Here is a 20,008-nt window from a genome sequence, read left to right as displayed (position 1 = left end):
ATGATTAGACTACCACTCAGTATAAGCTCTCTCATAAGAGCAAGACTGGAGAAAGTTTCTGGTACCTATTTGATAAGGTGTAGTGCCAGAAAATACTAGTAGTAGCAGAAAAAGCAGGATAAAAATAGGAATATCAACACTCGGACCACTGTTGCAGATTATATGAACATCAAACAAACAAACAAACAAACAAACATCACCCTGATCTAGAAATTACTGAAATTGTAATTTAAGAGGACAAAAATACATTTAGTAAGAATTTTTAGTCTGTAAGAGTTGACTTTCATTGTGAATAGCATATTGTCTCCGATGTTAGCAATCACTCCTGATACACATCTGTACAGAGGCAAAAACTGCCAGCAACAAATTTAAACATGTATTTTTCTTCAAGAGCACAGTTCCTCAAAACTGTACACATTTGAAATCTGTCAGCCTTTAAGTATATGACAATACTTAAAAAACGACCTTGTCTAGTAATCACAGCTGAGAAACAGTCTACAGGAGAATCAGCATCTCATTTGGGCAGGTATTGAGTGAGGTTTTTTAGTTCCGGAGTGTCACACGATTTCTGTGGTTTGTATTTGAAAATTCCTGAAAGTTACGTAACTTGGCTGAGAAAAAGCATACCTTCTCAACTGAATTTAGAAGACGACTCTTTAAACCTTTATAAACAACGGTTGAACTTGGAAGGGACCTCTGAAGGACATCTGGTCCAACCTCCTGGTTGAACAGGGCCTGCTGGGCTGCCTTGCCCAGGACTATGTCTGGATGGTTTCTGAGTATCTCCGAGGATGGAGACTCTACAACCTCTTTGGGCAACCTGTTCCAGTGCCTCATCACCTTCACCGTGAGTAACAATTCATACTCAGTGTGGTATTTATATACACTTATCATCTATCCTCCTGGCAAATTAAGACTGCTTGTGAACTTTGTGTAACGGTATTTTTCTAAAGGCTTTGAACTTCTATGTTTTATAAAACTATTACATTTCCTTCCTTCAATATACACATAGTGCCAGTGCCATAACACATACCGTTCAGTCTCTCAGACCATCATGTGAGTCTCTCAGACCTCAGCTTCTAATCCATTTTCTTCAGATCTATTACATCTCAATTTAAAGGGCTCCTAATCAGTCATGCTGAAAGGCAAAACTGGACTTCTAGTTTTGGTTTATTAGTGTTCCTGAATGACAGCTAAGCCATATGGGTGATGGGTTTTTTTTGTTCAAGTCCACTTTTAAACTAAAAGAGCAGTTACTTTAGACAACAGGTGAAACAGATTTCATCCTCTGAGATTCTTACATTCTTGCAGAGCTAGATACAAAGGCCTTGGCTTTCTAACATTTAGACACTGAAACCTTTAGGCACCTATTTAAAAATCTGCATTCCCTATAAAAATGGGGATTTTAGGCATCTGAGAAAACAAAACATAACAATTCAGGAAATACCTTGAGACCACAGACAAATATGCAAGAACTTCCTGCCCTGTCTCAAGGCTAGGAGCTGGACTTCTGTGTAGGCATCTATACATGTAGGAGACCAACTGGAAAAACAATCTAACACCTAGGAAAGCTGGTAAGAGTGCAGTCAGCAGGTGATGAAACTCGTTAAGGGAACAGGGGGTAGAGATGCCCTGAGCCTGGCAAGGAAGGAATCAGATACTGCAGGAATGTCTCAAACACTGGGAAGATCAACAAAAGGTTACTTTGTATGAACTAAGTCTGCTAAGAGGGAACAGCCTGCTAAACCCTGAATAACGGCTCCAGAAGCAGCGAAGTCAGCGGATTTCTGCAGTAGCTGGGGGAAAGGTAAACGCGGCAGGGGGAGAATGTGAACACTGACTGAATTCAAGACCAAAAAGACTTGCCCCTCCCCCCTCCCATGCCTGTAAGGAGCATGTGTGCTAATTTACAAGGCAAGTGAGGCTGATTTTAGTAAGGTAGTCCACATTGAACGATAGGAATAAAAGAGGAAGGCAAGTGATATTTTAGGAGGGGTAACACATAAAGGGACTTCTGGATGAGTGCTCCTACAAAAAACACCCCTCAGACAGGCCTGGCACTGGATCCAGAACTGGTGATCTCCCCCTCTCTTCCCCCCACACCCACTCCTCTTTTTCTCCTTATCTTCTACCTTTTTCTAGTAACGCAAGGCATGAAACTTTATATGCATGGCAAGCGATAAGAATTTCTGCTACCCAATTATCTACCAATGAGCCTAACTATGAAATAACAGTCTTTGTTCACCTATGGACCTCTGGTATTGTGTATACCCTATTCCGACCAACAGAACCAGCAAATCTGAGTCACTCCTCCCTCCTTGGTGGGACAGCACAAGAACATATAGTTCAAGATACACAGCTTCGGACAAACATTTCTGATGCTGAAAGTGGCTCACTCCTCAAAGTCCGCAAGATTACACTGGCACGCTTTCAGGAAGCAGGAACAAAATCTCTGCTGGAAAGACTTTTAATGGAGTGTCTCTTCTTCAAAAACAGTGCCCTAATAATCACTCTCCACTCCTCAATTAAGCTACTTCACTGTGGAAAAAGCAAGAATCGAGGCATTTACTGACTGGAAGAGGACAAGATGTTTCCAGGCACATGCAATAACACAGCATACACAGAGAAAGTAATTTGTTCAAAACCTAAAAGCTAATACTCTTTTATATGTTTAAGTGCCCCCCTCCCCAATGTTGACTACATTTTTCTACTGAACACCTGGTTTTCTAACATATGGAATATAGAGGACAGGCCCTTGGAGAGTTCCGAGGAAATGGCATCAAACATGAAAACTTTCCCTGAGTAGCAGTCAGGGCATGAGGGATTTGAAAGTCCATCTGAGTTCCTTTCAGCCTTAAGAGTGATCTTTGATTAAATGAAGCACATACCTGAGGAGACTAAAAATTGGTATCTGATGCTTGCAATAGCCAGTAACATCTAACTCTAGCCCAACAGGCTGACTTGTCCATCACTTTTACTGCTAATGCCTAGATTTTAATACAAGAGAACGTTCCCATATAGCAGCACAGAAGTTGTTTTATTTCACCAGAGAACTGTTAGGGAAAACTACTGAAAACCTGCACAGAACTCTGAAATCCTTAAACAAAATGCAGAACATAAGGCAAATCAGATGCAAGTAGTAAACCAATTTTAAGTCTGGTGGCAACCGTCTTTTAACAGGTAAGAAACTTCTACAAATTATTTCAAATGGACCTTTTCCCATGTTTGGGAAGAGGGGAAGAAAACCCCCAACCCAAACACAAAAACCTGCAGCACTGAATTATAATGTACTTTCTGTAAACTACAACTGCCACTAATTTTAACCTGGCCTGTAGAGAAGTAGAATTTAGTGACCATTTTAACTGGATTCTTATTTTAAAATTGAAGCAATAGGATAAAAATTTCTCTGATGAAAATGAGTGGATGGATGGGGTGGTTTCCTAGCTTCACAACAAATTGTAATGTTACCAAAATTTCTCCTTTGCTAACAGAGCACTGCCATGTTAAAAAAATCAGAACGCCTAATTTATTGACACCACTTGTAACCAGCTACACATTGTAAATTTTCTAAGATTGCACAAAAACGGAAGAAAGTAGCATGAAACATTAGGGACTTATTCAAGATACAGGTTTTAAACTCAGTATGCAGCAAGAGCTGGAGGTAAAGTTTATCATCATCATCCATATAACAGATAAGCGCCCAGCTTGTACTAAGAACTGTAATTTTTCCCCCTCACACCTCAAGCTGTTCATTCTCAAAATACACTCCATGAAGGCGTATAAGAAAAAAAAAGGTGATGTCAGGTAAGTATTGTTCAATGAGAAATACTGTTCAAGATACCTATATAAGAAAATGTTTTAGCTGACCAACAGCTAGAAGTTTATATTATTTTTGGCAGGCATCACACAAATTAGAGTTGCAGAGAGAAATCTAAAGGGTAACAGTATGTGCTAAGGGTTTTTTTATTTTTTTTTTTTTTTAAAAGATGTTCCTTTATCAAGACCAGTAACGTTTAAAAACATACTTAAAAATTCCACTGCATTTTACATACTAAAGTAGTTTGCAACATTAATAATATTTATAAATACACTCATCTAAGCACTGATATAGCAGAAGGGTTTGTATCCTATACTTTTTCACTTTTGTCATCTTTCAACCTGCTTTGGGAGAGATGGTTTTAACTGCAAAGCACTGCAAGTACAAATACATGGTGTCATCTCACATATGGAACTATTCAGATCTTTGCTGTCTTACCTGCCAACCCTTTCTGAGACTGAAGAATAAATCAGATGTCAACTGCTGCACTTCACACTGAAGACAGACCATAGCTCTACCTCTAAGCATTACATGAGAAGACAGCCCACTTCTTTCACCTATCTACACATGATGCTAAAAGCAAATGTGGTTTTCAAGCCCTCAGTCTTTGACCTGCCCTCAGATATTAATAACCTAATTTTATCCAAGTAGCATTTTTTTCTACTGCTACAGCAGTTTCAGGTGTAGAGTTCAGATCAAAGTGCCTGTATTTAGGGAACCTATAACGAGGACTTCAATTTACATGTAGGTCCCCAAAGGTTACTGAAAGATTCATCTGGCCAGTCACTAAGATGAGCATTAGTTGGTCAGACACACACATGCAGTGCTGCTCAAGAATGCCTTTTCAACATCTAGGATATCCTAAAATATCTACACACAGCCTGCAAATATGACAGGACCTTTACGAAACCTCTGTCTGCTGATAAAGCAAGTTATTAAGATATCTCAAAATGGGACAGGAGACTTCACTTGTCTATCATAACTCAAACACTACCTAAGCTTGACTGTACTGATTGTCCTAAGACTTTAAAAGGCCTAGCAATCATGAAGACATCCATGCCAGGTGTAAGATAAGTAGCTAAATCACAACTCTACAGTCAAAACCAGTGGAACAAATGAGAGTAGTTTCAAAGGAAGACATGACGTTACTAACATAACACATATTACACGAAAGTTAACTGGACATGTAAGTGGACATGCTGCAACTTGTGTATCACAATCCAGCTTCACAATGACCCAGCTCTTCCTTCCAAGGCAACAAAGGGCACATTAGCTGGTAAGTCAGATGCTGGTATTTATATACATATCGGTCTGTAATTCTACAGCAAGGCACTGATGTTACTTAAAGCTGAGTATTCAGCTGCCAGTGTCTTGTTATTTACAAGTCACAGTAATACCTGCTCTTAATAATTTGGAAACTAGAAATTAAAACTTAGCAATTGATAACATTTTTCATCTTCAAGAGAAGTAGGAAGTTGAAAGCTCTCAGAGAAAACAAATATTCCTGTCATGCAACAGCAACTATATAATGTGACCTTCAGGGTACAAGCTAATGCACATTTGTGAAACAGATGCAAGCGTACTTGTAAGTTTTAACAGCACTCACAGATTAGGGATGTTTTGACAGAAGGTTCCCTATATTCCTTTCCAAGCAAACTTCTGCAGCTGTCCTTTAAGTATAATGGGACAGCATTTAAAAATCTGAAAGCCTAGGTATCTTGTTTAAGATGACTTAAAGGCAGTCACCCTACTTCCAGAACTACAGGCATAAAACAGTCACGAAAGACAACAGAAATTACTTGACCCGACATGTTCATCCTATAGGGCAAAAAAATACATTTCTAACACTGAATGGGAAACAATTTGGTTTTAAGAACTTCAATATCTATTAATATTTAAATTACACCATATCTATTATAAACAGACATCTGTATATTAGAAGATAATGCAATAATTCTATAGGAAGAAGTCCAACATACATGTGGCTACATCCACCAAGCTAAAAAGTAGAGCCAAAAAAGGTAACCATATGTTATTGCCATATACATCCAAGAAAAGTATGTGAATCCACTGCTGGTACTCAGCATTCTTTACCCTGTTGGAAAGCTTCAATTCATTAAATAATTATCATCAAGAAAGGATGCATATACGGCCATGCAATTTTGAAGAAAGGTACATATAGCTTCCATTCTTCAACAGAAGAATTAAGTTAGCTTTTTCCAACTTTAAGTCTAAGGGATTCTTAGTAGCAAGAAACAAGCATTTTTAGTAAGCCTTTGTTGTACGTGGAACCTAAGAATTTCTCTTGGTAGCTCAAAAAGATCTCACTCTGTATGTGACAGAGCATAGGTAGCAGATGAAAACAGTTTCAGAAACTACCGTAGATCTGCACTGCCCTCTGCTGTACTGTTTAAATTCTTCCACCAAGCCAAACCACCACTGTGCTGTTACTTTTTAACAGAAAGGTAAGATGTATTTTATCCCACAACAAAACACTAAAATACTACTACTCTAACCATGCAAGCAGTGCCTGCTAGTGAAAAATTTATACCTCTCACCTTAGACAAATGACAGACAAGGCAGACGAAAAATCAAGACAGATTTTTAAATGCCCATTTATACACTTCCAACCAGGTAAGGAAAAATACGCTGGCTTTAGTTGCTACCCCACGCACTTAGAGCGAGACCTTTTACTCTAACCAAGGCCCAATAGTTAAATTTTCTAGCCTTTCATACAGAGCATGCTGATTCAAACTTATAAATGCTTCAGCCTTACCTGTAAACTTCCACATGGAAGCCTTGCACATGGATATTAAAAATTACTTTTTTATTTACATGTTTCCATTTAATTTACATGTATTCTGTTTACATGTTTCTATTTAATAAACATTTCACTATTATAAACACTTAGCCACAACTCCTAACTCTTCATCATTATGTAATGAAGGTATTCAAGGAATCAAACTCCTGTGGGAAGCTGTAGCTCAAAAGCAACCAAGCAAATGAACCAAAACAACAAACAAAACCACCAAAAGTTTTCTCCTCCACAAGGTATGTTTTTCTTTGTTGAAACTATGAAGTTCATGCAGCTACATACAAATTAATTTTCAAGTAAAACACTTCAACTTCCCTCCACCCCAAGCCATTGATTTTAATAGTTGAAGTAGCTTAATTTTCAAATCCTTCACTTCCTCTGGTAGAGAAATCTTCTATTAATTTACCATTAGAGTTATTCACTCTACTTGGTCTATTACTGAATCTGTAAAGAGGGCAACAAAAAATATTTAAAAAGTTAGAACAAGTTAAGGAGCGTCAGAATGCATATTGCTATTTTGAACTTTCAAGATACATGGGTTCTGCTGCAAATTAAAGGATGTACTTGATTAAACAGTAACTTCTACTTTCTCTCCTGCAGTTCTGAATTTGTATTGAGCAGGACACTAAAGAGCCTGTTTCCTTCTTTGTGTTTAAAAAGGCTTAAATATCTATCTATCTATCTATATAAAATCTCAATTGGAGCTAAACAGTCCAGCCAGCTCAGTTAGACTGATGATGAAACACTTGGATTTTTGTGTAAAGTGGTTTGTTTTCATCAAGAACACAAGATTCTTAGGGAATAGAAAATGCTTAAGTGAATCCTACTGACAGGCCTCACTTGACATTCCCACTTCTGGGACATAACACGTAAATTTCTTAGAAAAACATACAGACCTGGACAACTCACAGAACGATTTTGATTAAAAGAAAGTCAAATTTCAGACAAGAATTCACATGGACAACTCAGTGAAGTCATCAAGATAATAGCTAATTCCATACGACTACTGATAATACTTGTCTAACCACCTACTGTATTTGGAATAGCATACATTAAAAAAGCAGAATTATTTGGCAACTATTAAAATATAACTGGCATCTAATTATTAGACCTTGAATTTGCTTTCTGATAGCATGTTAAAAAAAGCTACTGAACAGGAATGTAACAATTTAATGAAAATTAAATGGCCTGGTAAGCACAATTAGGATACCTGGGGTTGGGGTCATTTTACAAATACTTCTTAATGCATCCTTTTTTTAAAGCTTTGGACCAAGATTTCTGAAAAAAAAGTAACTATTATTTTATCCAAGTTTAAGATAACAATGAAATCTCTCTTGATCTTAGGTAAAGGCAGTCAAATTCTACCATATACTGGGCCCATACTACTTTCAAAAGAGGTAGCATCACTCAAGAAAATTTTTGCGTTTAACAAAGAAAAAACTTACACATCCAGTTTTCAAATGGAAAAAAATGTGACAGTAGAACACAGGCCTTTCAAATAAGCCAGCTGAAAACTATACAAAACCCCCAGTATTTATAAACATGTCTGTGTTGAGGTTAAGTTGAATTTATGCTACCTGCAGAAACATAAAAGTCTCTTAAACTGACACCAAAACCACATCAGATACACATTATATCTTGTATACTAATGTGTTTAGAGAGCAATTAGTCATTAGTCTACTTGTTCTTATTCTTTGACTGCAACCTCACACTAATTTAAAACAGTTTAATAGCTTAAACCTAAACTTTGATTTACCGCATCAAATATTACCTTAGATGAAACAATGTAACTTTACATTTAAAAATATATTCTAATCTACAATACTCAAGTGGGTTATAGTCAAAAGGAAATGGAGCAAAACAGTACCGACACATTAGAAATTAATCAACTGCTGTTATAAAATTACACTACTAAAAAGAATTACCTGTTTTTGTTAGCAAAAGATTATCCAGATGTCTATCTCCAACTCCAAGGATGTAAGTAATTACACAATAACCAGCTGTAACAAGTAAATTATAAACATGAATATAAGCACCTTTCCTGGAGAGCAACAAGTTCCACACAATTAACAGCCGCCTTATCTTAGTTCTTGTTCACTAGTAATAAATATACCATGCAAACTGGGAGCAGAGGTGGTACTGATGAAGAATAATCCACATTATCAGTACTATGAAGAACATTTAAATGAACAAATTAAAACTCTGAAATTTATTCAGTACTACATAGATTTTAATTTCTTACCACACAATTACATGCCTAACACTAAAAGCCTAAATTCGTTCAATATTAGGATTAAGATACTTCAAAGGAAGAGGAAGTGTTCTGAGCAAAATGAGCATAACCATTTTGCACTGAAGTATTTTAGACACCTGTAAAACAAGCATTAGACATTGATACAAATCTGAATGCATATTATCAGCAGTATTCACAAACTCAGCAGTAAGCCAGGCAGTATTGAACTTTTTAAATTGTCACTTTCACCCTCTAACCAGATAACCAGAACAGCGTGAATCAGTTCTAAAGTATGTGGCATCAGAAAGAGAAGGGGAAAAGAAAAGATACTGTGAAGCGAAAACCTTTTTTTTTTTTTAATTATTATTATTTTTTAGAATGGAAAAGTGGTATTTCAATACTGCTGTCATTTTACTGAACAAGAACTACACTACCACTTTTTCTTGTCATCCAAATGGAACACTGCGCTGCATGTAGCCTCATCCCCAGAGAACCCAATGTTTTAAAAAGAAATGGAAATTTTCTACCTTAAATACAGATGATTTATTATTATACAAATGCCTTACATCTCCCTGCATTATAAAGATCCTAACTCATGATGTGGAGGGGACAGAGGTAAGATTATTGCTAGAAAGCAAAAAGTATTTAACTTCCAGTCTCCTTTAAGGAGAACAAAAAGAGCACTGAGGAGATGAACTGTGTATGACATGCCAAGCTTAAAACTATTCACAGGGATTCTGACAGGAAGTACATGCATAGTGCCCTATCTGCAGTCATCTGAACTGAAAATGTCTTAATACCTCATCAGCCCTGTCCTATATACCTTCAGATAATAAGTTACCAGCTGTAAGCCTGTAACTTACCGCAGCTCTTAACGTATGTGTCCATCACCTCTGCACTTATTCCATGAGGGCCAGTCTCACTAGGTGCATGTTTTCTGAAGAAGTTCTGCAGGGGAAGTCATTAACATAGTTATTCCACATGACCTGAAACAAGATCTTTAGAACTGGTAGAAAAGAAGATTTATGTCAAGACCACAAATGGCCATTATTACAATCCGTTAAACTAGCAACTCCTCCCAAAAAACCCAGTAAAATATAATTTAATTTTATATTGCTTTTATCTATTTTACCTTAATCATCTCATTCTTATACGCAAAAGAAACAGATCTGAAGTTCAAACTGAAAAGCAGTTTATTTTATTAACAGTTTCAGAAAATCAATAATGCATTGAAAAGTTATTAATTAATGAGTACAAATAGTTCCACAGGAAACTGTTCAGTCCAGATCATGCAAAACTAAAACAGGCCTAACGGTCTAGATTAGTAACTAAATCTGGGACACGCATTCTTGTAAGGTTTATCATTGTTACAGGTCTCCCTATTCCACAATATAACTGAGTGCTACTGAGTTTAAAATGAAAATCTAAGTCATCAAATGGAACCTTCACATTTTCTATGAAATGTGGACAGGGCTAAAACAGTCCTTCCCACTACTCAGAAGGAAACTGTTTTTGTCTTGACTGAGACAAAAGATAGCTAAATTGAATCCAAGATAGCACAAGTTTCTTCCAGTAAGCAAACACAAATTTAAGCAAGCACTGTAAGAGGCGCTTTGTAGGCATCTGGATGACATATGACTAAAATCATGACAAAATGAAAGGAGTCTTAATAAAAGAGGAGTGGTACCGAAGGAAAGTATCTGCAGGCTGCTTAAGAAAGTTTTGCTAGAAAAGCAGTCCTGTTGTAATGTGTATCATAGTTTTAAGACCTAGAGGAAGCTCTAATTATCTCTGCTTACACAGAAATAAGCCCTTCTGAGATGTTAGAAAAAGCTGACAGGGTAGAAAGATTCCGTTAAATGAAATCCCTAAGCAAAACGCGGAAGGGAATTTTTAACTGGTTAACAGGATACTAGAGAGGTGTATTTCAGTGCTCCAAAATTTTACATGGTGTATGTAAAAACAAACAACAAAACTGCACTCAAAACCAAAACCAACAGAAAAACACAGACTTCAGACCATCCAAACGCTAAACTGCAGAGGTGGAACAGAAACACCTCCAAAACATGAACTGTAATTTCGAGACTGTTGATAGCAGGTAACACTTTTTATTCCCTGCACATCTGTATTATCAGCCAATACTAGATTATTTGCTTTAAATCTTTTCAGAAGTGAAACATTTTTTCATGTTTATATACAGTGTTCATCTTTATTACAACAGCTGTGACACCCAAGATGAACATTTACAAAAAGAATAAACCAAACTTTCACACACCTAAAAACATTCATTCAGTTTTGTCCTTGCTTCAACTAGGATAGCTAATTTTCTTACCAGTAGCAGATACACTACTGTGGTTTTGAATTTAGGATGAGAATAACATTCATAACACTGATGTTTTAGTATAAATACTATACAGCAACGACTAAGTCAAGGACTTTTCAACTTCTCATGTCCTACCAAGAAAGTAGGCAGGGGGTGCACAAGAAGCTGGGAGGGGACACAGCTGGGACAGCTGACCCCAACTGACCACAGGGATATTCTGTACCATAAGATGTCACACTCAGCATATAAAGCTGGGGGAATGAGGAGGAAGGGGATAACGGCAACATTCAGAGTTAGGGAGTTTTGTCTTCCCAAGTAACCTACAATGCCTATCTATTTTATCATGCTTTGGTACAGGAAATCAGAGCTCTATAATGTATTTTGCTATTGATCTGTGAAGTAATGTCAGATCACATTCTTTGGCATCTTGTCTGTCTAGATTAGCATTTTTCACAGGAAGAATTGTTCCTTACGCCTGCACAGCGAGTAAAACAGCAGGCACCTATTTCAGCTTAGAATATGATATTATAAATAACTGCAAAATGACAATTTCACAAGCAACACTACATGTATTACTTTATAAAAACATGTAATGGACTAGAATATAAACAGTACATTTCCAAGTTTACAAAGGACTTCCAAGAAAACACTTTCTAAACTGTGTGATTACTGAATGTGTACATGTACCTTATCACTCCCTTTATGGAATGGGAAGCTCAAAAAAATCTTATGCAGCTTGATGCTGGTCATTGTCTGATAATGATAAGAAGATAAGCACTTGATATGCTTATTTGTTAAACAAATGATAATGTCAAATACTGAGTATTTTTTAATCTATGTATTTTTAATATATGTAGTTTATAGTAGCTGGGAGCTCTTTGCTTTGGCTCCCTGCTACTGAGCTATGAACAATGCAAGTGTCCAGTGTAAACTACAAAAAAAGGGAAAAAAGTACTGTGACAAATTGAATCCAACATAAACATGCTGTGTTTTCACTTAAAAACTTATTAGTTATATGTAGTTAGATAACAACATTCCAAGATGTATATCAACCAGCTGAGCTCTGCCTCACAGCTTGTGTGTTGTGCTTGAAACTAGCATGAATTTTATGTGCCACTACTCAATTACATGTCCCTACTCAATTCCATGACAGTTACAGAAAATTTGCTAAAGTAAAAAAACAAAACAAAACAAAACCCTACACAGTATCTATACATCCACCATGGCAGGGAAACAGACTTCAGAAAGTATATGAACAAACTATTAAGCTGTTCCATCAAAAAAATATCAGTAAGACATACTTGGACAAGGTATCTAGGCAAAACTACTGAATGAATGACAGAAACACTTTAAAACAAAACCCTACAGAAAAGTGTCATGCACCCTCCGTTCATCGTTACAGCAAAGCCAGACGTTCAATAGCACAACTAAAATTACACTTTAATTATTTAAACAGTATTGGTTTTAGGACATGAAATACTTGTGGTGATTTAAGTGTATTTTTTTAAAGCAAAAAATCTGCTGTGAATGTTTCAAGACACAATTTGTCTTCTAACAGATACAAAATTCAGCTGAGAGACTAAAGACTTTTGTAGGAGATCTAAGCCTGCAAATTATACTGTTTTTTTATACTAATCACTAGAAGACTTAAAAATCCCCCATCACATACCTGTATACTTTCTTCTGTAGCAAGAACTTCTGCAACTGGTACTGACTGAATAAACTGCATGAAGCCTGTGACAGAAAACAACCAAAAATAAAGTCTCCAATGCATACAGCTTTCAAGGCACTCTGTAACACATGTTTATTAAAGGACAATGCTAATACACAGTTTCAATCAATTGCTTCTCAGCAAAGAAACACCAAACATGTTTTGCCCCAATTTTCTGCCTTCAGTAGTTTTAAAGCAACTTGTCATTAACACCAAACTAGCTTGCAAAAGGTCTGTTGTTCCAAGTCTTCATGAGAAGAGAAAGAAAATCAGTGGCTTTCTAAATAGTTGTCCAGAATGTACCTAAAAGCAAAGACAAGTCTGATTTTGTTTTGTCTTGTTCTTTTCCCCCCCACTTCATACAAAGATCTATAAATAGGAGTGTTGTAAGCTATTTGTCCAAGATTACACCACAAGCTAGCAGCAAAGATAAGACTACTGATTTTCACATAGTCCAAAATGCAGACCAGGATTCTTTTAATTAAGATAGTTGAGTCACCTGTGCAATACTGTAGTCACTCAGGTCACTCCATGACTTGTATTACAATATTTACTTACACATTTGAGCTCCTTTTTAGAATGCTATATGTAAGCAAAAAACCTCTGATGAAAACAGACTGTGTCACAACACAGTCTATGAAGAGAGGGGGAAGATTCCTCCCATTGCTGTAGTTTTAGGAAACAGAAGTATTCATACCATGTTTTGTACTAGTTGCCAGCACTTTATAGGGCGTCAGCTTCAAATCCAGATTCTCTTTTCTTAACAGCTGGGGGGAAAACAACAACACAAAAAGTAAAAATGAATGCAACAAAAAGGCAGCTTCTATTCCAAAAAGCAATTTGTGTTGGATGTTGATCTCCACTGTTCTTCACTGAAATTAGTAATGAGTGAAAGCCTGTTTGTCAATTTATTTACATCTATGCAGGATCATTGCATGTCTATAAAGAAAAGAAAAAAAGCCAACTAAGATTTGAGAATTCTTAAATGTATTAGAAACATAGGATGCAGTAACAGTTTTTAACAGCCTTGCTCTAGACAAGGAAAAAAAATCAAGAACACAGAGGGACAAGGACGTGAATTAACAATTCTCACCTTATCCATGAGTGAAATAATCTGAAGAATAAGTTGATCTTGACGCAAATCATCACCATGCTTAAAAATTACAGGATATTTGCCTCCATCTTCTGTCTTGAAGAATAACTGAGCGGGCATTAAGGCACTCTGGAAAAGGAAACTTACTCTACTAAACCGGTTCACAGTAACATTCGTATTAAGATGTTTCTACAGCAGAGTTCTAAAATACAAATCTTTGTTTACTGCACTGTAGATCAGAAGTGAATTAAGCAAGTATCAGGTCACAGGATACTTGTATCAAAGCCAGTTACAAAAAGATTTAGACTAGTCCCATCTGAATACCACCAGTGTCAGTGATCACCAGAACTCTTTCCGTGTTCTTCAAGTTTGGTAGCAAAGAAGCAATTCTGAAGCTTATAAAAGAAGCTACTCAGTGTCTAGGACTGAACAGTTAGAACATACCACTTCCAGCTACCTAAATGTGATGTAGGCATACTTTTTAAAAAAATACCTTAGAGTCTTCCCTCTTTTTTCTTTTTTAGCAAGGAATGTGAAGGATACTTCCCCCACTCCCCACGCTCCCCCCATCCTCAGCAGCAGAAGAGGAAAGGATATAAATATTCAAGTTTTGTGTGTACGCATGTAATTCCAATCAACATAGAAGCACTATGCAAAAGGTCACAACAAAACAAATTTAAACTGACCAGATCAAAAAGAGACACAATTATAGAATAAACATCAAAGAAATGCTAGGGGCAAGACATCTTAAACAACTAATTGCTTCCTTAATCTATTTAGTAAAAGCAAAAATGCCTTTTTACATTGTTTGTTAAGAAAGCCAATTTAATTGCCTGCAATTTCTCTGCATAAAATGGGTTGAAGGAAATCAATTACCTGAATGAATGATTTCATCTACTGCAACTGACCAAGTCACTTCCCTCAAAACCAAATCAACAACAACAACAAAAAAAAGCAATGATACAGAGTTTGGTATTTGAGCAGTTACATTAGATTTTCACATGCAGTGAATGTTTCAAGTCAAGGTATTATTTTTGGTAGGAAATAGTTAGGTTTTGTTCCAGCAGTCTTTTTGTCAACATTCTTCCCCCAACCCTTAAATTACATTCCTGCTAAAAGCTGACTGACATTTGCAAAACCTTGTTTTCATGACAAGATCTTTCCAATGTTGCCTCCAACCTGAGGTGCAAGACCATGCAACTGAAAAAGTGTACTCTTCAAAGAGACTAACTGGTATATAAAGAAGCAAGCCAAAGCTGAAAAACCAAGAGATGTTATGATAGAAGACTACGCAAAAAAAGTTCATCTCTGATTTTAAGTAAATACAAATTATATCACAGTCAACAAGTAGCCTGTCACAGTTTGACCATACTGGGCATAATAAATTTATGACCTAGTAGAGGTGACGGATTAACACTGGTCATCACAGCAGCTTGCACATTTTTTAACTGGCAGAGGATGCCTACTAGATACAGGCCTGACTTGTAAAGCACATTTTGGCCATCTTAAAATTACATCACAGTCACCTATGAGTTGAAAGTAAATTTATGAAGAGGTCCTACATCACTAGATACTGGCAATAACTTACATTCCAAGTAGAAAAGGAAGCAAAATAACCCCAGCCTTTTCAACAGTATGTTGACTGTTTATCAGCCTCAACTATGTCAGCCCCTTTAAATCTTTCAGTTGATTATTTTAAGCTTAGCACTCATAAAATGTGTATTTCAGCTGTTCAGAAGACGTCATTTACCTTGAAGAGTGTGGCTTTTTCAGGGATTATCCCTTTAATTTTCACCTGTGGTTCCAGAGGAAGTGGAATAAGTTCCATATCTGCTAAATTCATCTTTTCATTATCTGCTAACAATGCCTGAAGCCTCTCATTCTGAAAGAATAAAAACTTATTTAAAACACCAAACAAACCACCTACTAGGCATATAGCAACAGTTGAAAAGTCTCTTAACAAAGGACGTATTAATAATAAGTATCCAATTTATTCAATTCTTTACTCTTCCAAAGAATCAAGGTTTTGCTCTTAGAATCCAGTGAAATCAAAATTTCTCTTTATGCAGTAACCTGAATAAGGAAGCACATATTCCACCTAGTATGAGTATATTCAAGCAATTTTATAAGTGCCAGGTGTAAGTCTTACAAAAATTTATTTCTAAATTGCCTGCACAAGTGGCAGAATTACGTTTTCCATACTAGTATCAAATGTTAGCTCTGTTTCAGAAACTTGATTCAAGTCTTTTATCTCTGATCCTTTATAATCCCTGAACTGAAGGAAATCCCCTACCACCAATGAACCAAATTGCCAACAGCTTGCACAGGTCTGATTTCAGGGCTTCCTCTACATTCCTACATCTGTAGTTACCAGAAACACAATACCAGTCAATTTTCTAGTACTTTACACTTGATATCCTACATAATAAATGTTGAACACATAAAAGTCTCTCGTCTTTTCTCCTACTGAATGTAAGAGGCATAAACTCACAGCAAGGTAGCCCACTACTGCTAGTAATAGTTCTAGCAGTCAATTGCTGCTAGCTAGATTTTAATCCCAAAATGAAAGCCATGCAGTCCTTAGTTTTACAGAAATATCATAGCAGATACAAAAATATGTATGACACAACGCTAACAATGTGTTGTGCAAGCAGGAAATATACTCTTCTGAATTGAAAAACCCTCCTCCCCTTTTAGTGATTGTACCTTTTTACTGATATGTAGAACATTCACAAAATCTCATAAAAATTATGCAACACTGAAGCTTCATTTTCCTGCGCAAATATACACACACACCCCCTCCCCCGATTTAAAGAAAGAAGGTGACAAAAGCCATTACATTGAAAAATCCATGTTTGAAAATACTGATGTGTGTCAGAGGAAAATACATGAACAGAAATCCCCTTTGGCGTTCTTGCTTTCTCCGCATACCCATCTGTCAAGTTCACCTAAAATATCCTAAGGACAAAGCTTTTTAAAATGCACCCATGATGGAAATAATTTTCCTGAACATGCAACAGAAGGCAAAGTTCTGCTAAACACATACCTTATAAAAGAACAGTTTTGTTGTGCTTGCAAAAAATGAAATGTTGCTGCTAGTCAAACTTTATTATCTACCCTGGCTTAATTCTCACACCATAATGACCTCTGCTACCTTCCTATGTCGCCCACAACTTAGTCACTGTTACATCATCAACTATTCTCATATCTTCTTTTTGTGAAAATATTGCAAGATTTTTCTCAATGGTCTCTTCTGTTTATCATCTACAACCTTTCAGAACACCTTGGAACTTTGACCCATCTAAACTCTTCCGAAGTTTGTTTAGACTTGGCTAAAATTATTACAGAACAGATAGACATCTGTTATAAGTCTCAGTGCTAAGAACTTTTAGTGAAAAACTAACATTCCTATTGTCAAATTCTAGCTAGAGATAAGTTTCCCAATCCTTTAGTTACCTTTTTCTTACGGTTCCCACTTTCACGCTGCACTGCTTTCATTACGTGAACCAGCCGATCTACAAATGTCTGCTGGGCTGCCAACAATGAACGCATAACTCTGACAGACTTATCACCCTAAATGAATTAAAAGAAACAGAATTAGTTCTTTGTTCTGTAATTATTTTACCTAGAAATTATTCCTTTATGCTTAGACCTTTGGGCTTCTAAGAGGTAAGTGAATAATGATCAATTTCCTGTCAATTTGAAAGGTATTTTCTGTAAAATGCTATCAGAATCACTGTAGCTGGCAATCAGTTATCTGACCTACCAGTACACTTCAATTTGCATCAACAATTTCAGTGAGGAACAGTCATGCATGACAAACCTATTCACACAGCCAAAATAAGTTAGTAAGGATAAGCACAAGAAATATTCTTATTAAGCATAAGAGTCATATTTGAATAACATACCTAAAGTCAGAATTAATACAGTGTGAGATACACGAAAATCAGGAAAGACTGTACATCTGCTACAAGTTAGAGCTTGCAATACACGTTTTCTGGTGGTTTTTTTTTTCCTGCTGCTCTAGCACCCTCTGCTGCCGATAAACAGAACCGCACTTTTTGTGAACCCAGAAGATAGGTCTCGTCTCAATTTTTACCGTAAGGACAAGTACTTCCAATAAAGAAATAGTAAATAAAAAAGACTCCGTACACAAGGCAGATAATTTTAGGTCCTGCATGTTACAACCAGGAACAAGCAATAAAACAAGAGAAAAGTTCTCAATACTTGTTTTCTTTTTCAGTAATTTCTCTGGTTTACTACAAACTCAAATTCAAGCAGTAGAAGCTTTCAAATTTCAATACATAGGACAGAAAAAGCTGTCATCCTCCTACACACCTGTGCCTTTTTAAAGAATTACTATCCCAAACCACTATGTATTTCCTTGCATACAGGCATTACCTTCAGCAAAGCCTGACTAAATCTTCTCATCACATTTAAGTACATTTCGTGAGTCTTTGGGTCCCTCTGCTGAGTGTCTTGGTCTTCACACTCCACTATTACATACCTGCAGAATAAAAACAAACCAAGTTATGCTGTATCCCGGTGCTACACAGTTTGAGTGAGATACATTAGCCCTGTATTAAAGGCCTGGAACTAAAAGTCCCTCTTTGAATAGATCTGTATCTCAACCAACAGATGAACTCTCAAAAATTGCAGTCACCAATTCCCACCTGGATCAGGAGAGCCTATCAAAGTTTCTGAGGTCTTTCACTTACAGTGAAGTGGCATCCCTCAAACAGGACAAGTCAGAAGTCCAGATCACAAGAACAAACTCCAACCCAGCAGTACACGTGGGAGGAGCAGGCATTCCACTGTGCTACTACCTCCTACATAATGCAGTGGCTGCAAACTTGCTATTCAAGAATACTTGTAAAAACAAGAAGAGTCTCTTCCCACCTGCTCCCTGTTTTACCATTAGCAATGGTGGAAGAGACAATATTGGTCCTGAAGTAGTTCTGCAAAGTCTACATCCCAAAATAATTTTTCATTTCTAAAATTATGATTTGGGCATGACATTTAAACAGTACAATTCGGGACAGTTATACTGAAAATTTATTTTGATATGATAAGCAGTTGTTTGGAATGCTTTTGTGCTAATTTCTACACACAGTCAAATAAAAAGCAGCTATCCACAGAGGGCTGTCTTTCTGTTGATCAATGTATCTCCTATTACTACCCAGAAAAAAACAAATAAACCCACTAGATAAAAAAAAAAGTAAGAAATTAGCAAGTCAAGTTGATTCTCAAACACTGTATTTAGATTCAGAAGTGACTACATATTCAAACACACAGACTTGGACTTTATGCTGACAGCTAGAATTACCCCTTCTCTTCTGTAGAATCTCTTCACAACTAAATGATTATGGGACAAGACTAGAGGTCTATCATTTGCAGCTGATCAAATTTGACTAGCCTTATTTATAAATAACTTTAAGTTATAAATATATATAAATGGTCTTGTTTATAAGTAACATACTATAAATTAAAATAAGGCAGATGTAACATGCCATGACACTTATATCAATGATTCCATAACTAAAGATTACTTCTAGGACTTTGTTAATATATTGTTCTACACTGTTCCCTCACTAAAGTGACAAAATTAGATTGCAGTAATGTGTGTATAAAAATAAGTCCATATTTACAAAATTTGTGCACCAAAACTTCAAGGAAAACAGGAAGTAATGAATGGAAACATGCCATTTTCATCTTCATTTGTTAAAAAGCCCTAGATAAGTTTCTCCGAGCTATCTTGCAACAAAGGAGTAAGAGTAATGCCTCATACTTGGGATACGTGTCTCATACATGCAAAGAGACAGAAAAAGCAGCAGCACTGACTTCTGTAGCCACTGTTACAGTATAAGGATAGGAGAGCTTTACAGTGACATGGGACTGAGCAGAAGGTTTGATTTTCAAGGGTTATTGGACTTTTTCCATTGATTATTTTAGGTGCATGCTGTGTCCGGATAGTTGAAACAAGCAATCGATCAGCAGTCAAGAGGATTTATGGGTA

General features: G+C 36.5%; 1 protein-coding gene across 3 annotated transcripts in view; it reads right to left on the bottom strand.

Moving 5' to 3' along the window:
* Nucleotides 1-20,008, bottom strand: part of PIK3C3 (phosphatidylinositol 3-kinase catalytic subunit type 3) — an 82,914-nt gene that overhangs the window by 33,743 nt on the left and 29,163 nt on the right. For all 3 annotated transcript variants that reach the window (XR_008744770.1, XM_013299644.3, XM_013299645.3), the window contains 8 exons: nucleotides 18,394-18,499; nucleotides 17,449-17,565; nucleotides 15,743-15,874; nucleotides 13,993-14,121; nucleotides 13,597-13,666; nucleotides 12,858-12,922; nucleotides 9,729-9,813; nucleotides 8,558-8,632 (listed from right to left, as the gene is read on the bottom strand). Coding sequence is in view for 2 of the 3 variants with exons in the window: in XM_013299644.3 (XP_013155098.2) it covers nucleotides 8,558-8,632; nucleotides 9,729-9,813; nucleotides 12,858-12,922; nucleotides 13,597-13,666; nucleotides 13,993-14,121; nucleotides 15,743-15,874; nucleotides 17,449-17,565; nucleotides 18,394-18,499 (779 nt within the window). In the remaining variant the exon portion in view is untranslated. The remainder of the gene's footprint in view (nucleotides 1-8,557; nucleotides 8,633-9,728; nucleotides 9,814-12,857; nucleotides 12,923-13,596; nucleotides 13,667-13,992; nucleotides 14,122-15,742; nucleotides 15,875-17,448; nucleotides 17,566-18,393; nucleotides 18,500-20,008) is intronic.

Source organism: Falco peregrinus, chromosome Z, assembly GCF_023634155.1.
Source record: "Falco peregrinus isolate bFalPer1 chromosome Z, bFalPer1.pri, whole genome shotgun sequence".
NCBI lineage: Eukaryota > Metazoa > Chordata > Aves > Falconiformes > Falconidae > Falco > Falco peregrinus.
Note: the sequence above shows the minus strand (reverse complement) of the source record. Positions and strands in the feature narration are given on the sequence as shown.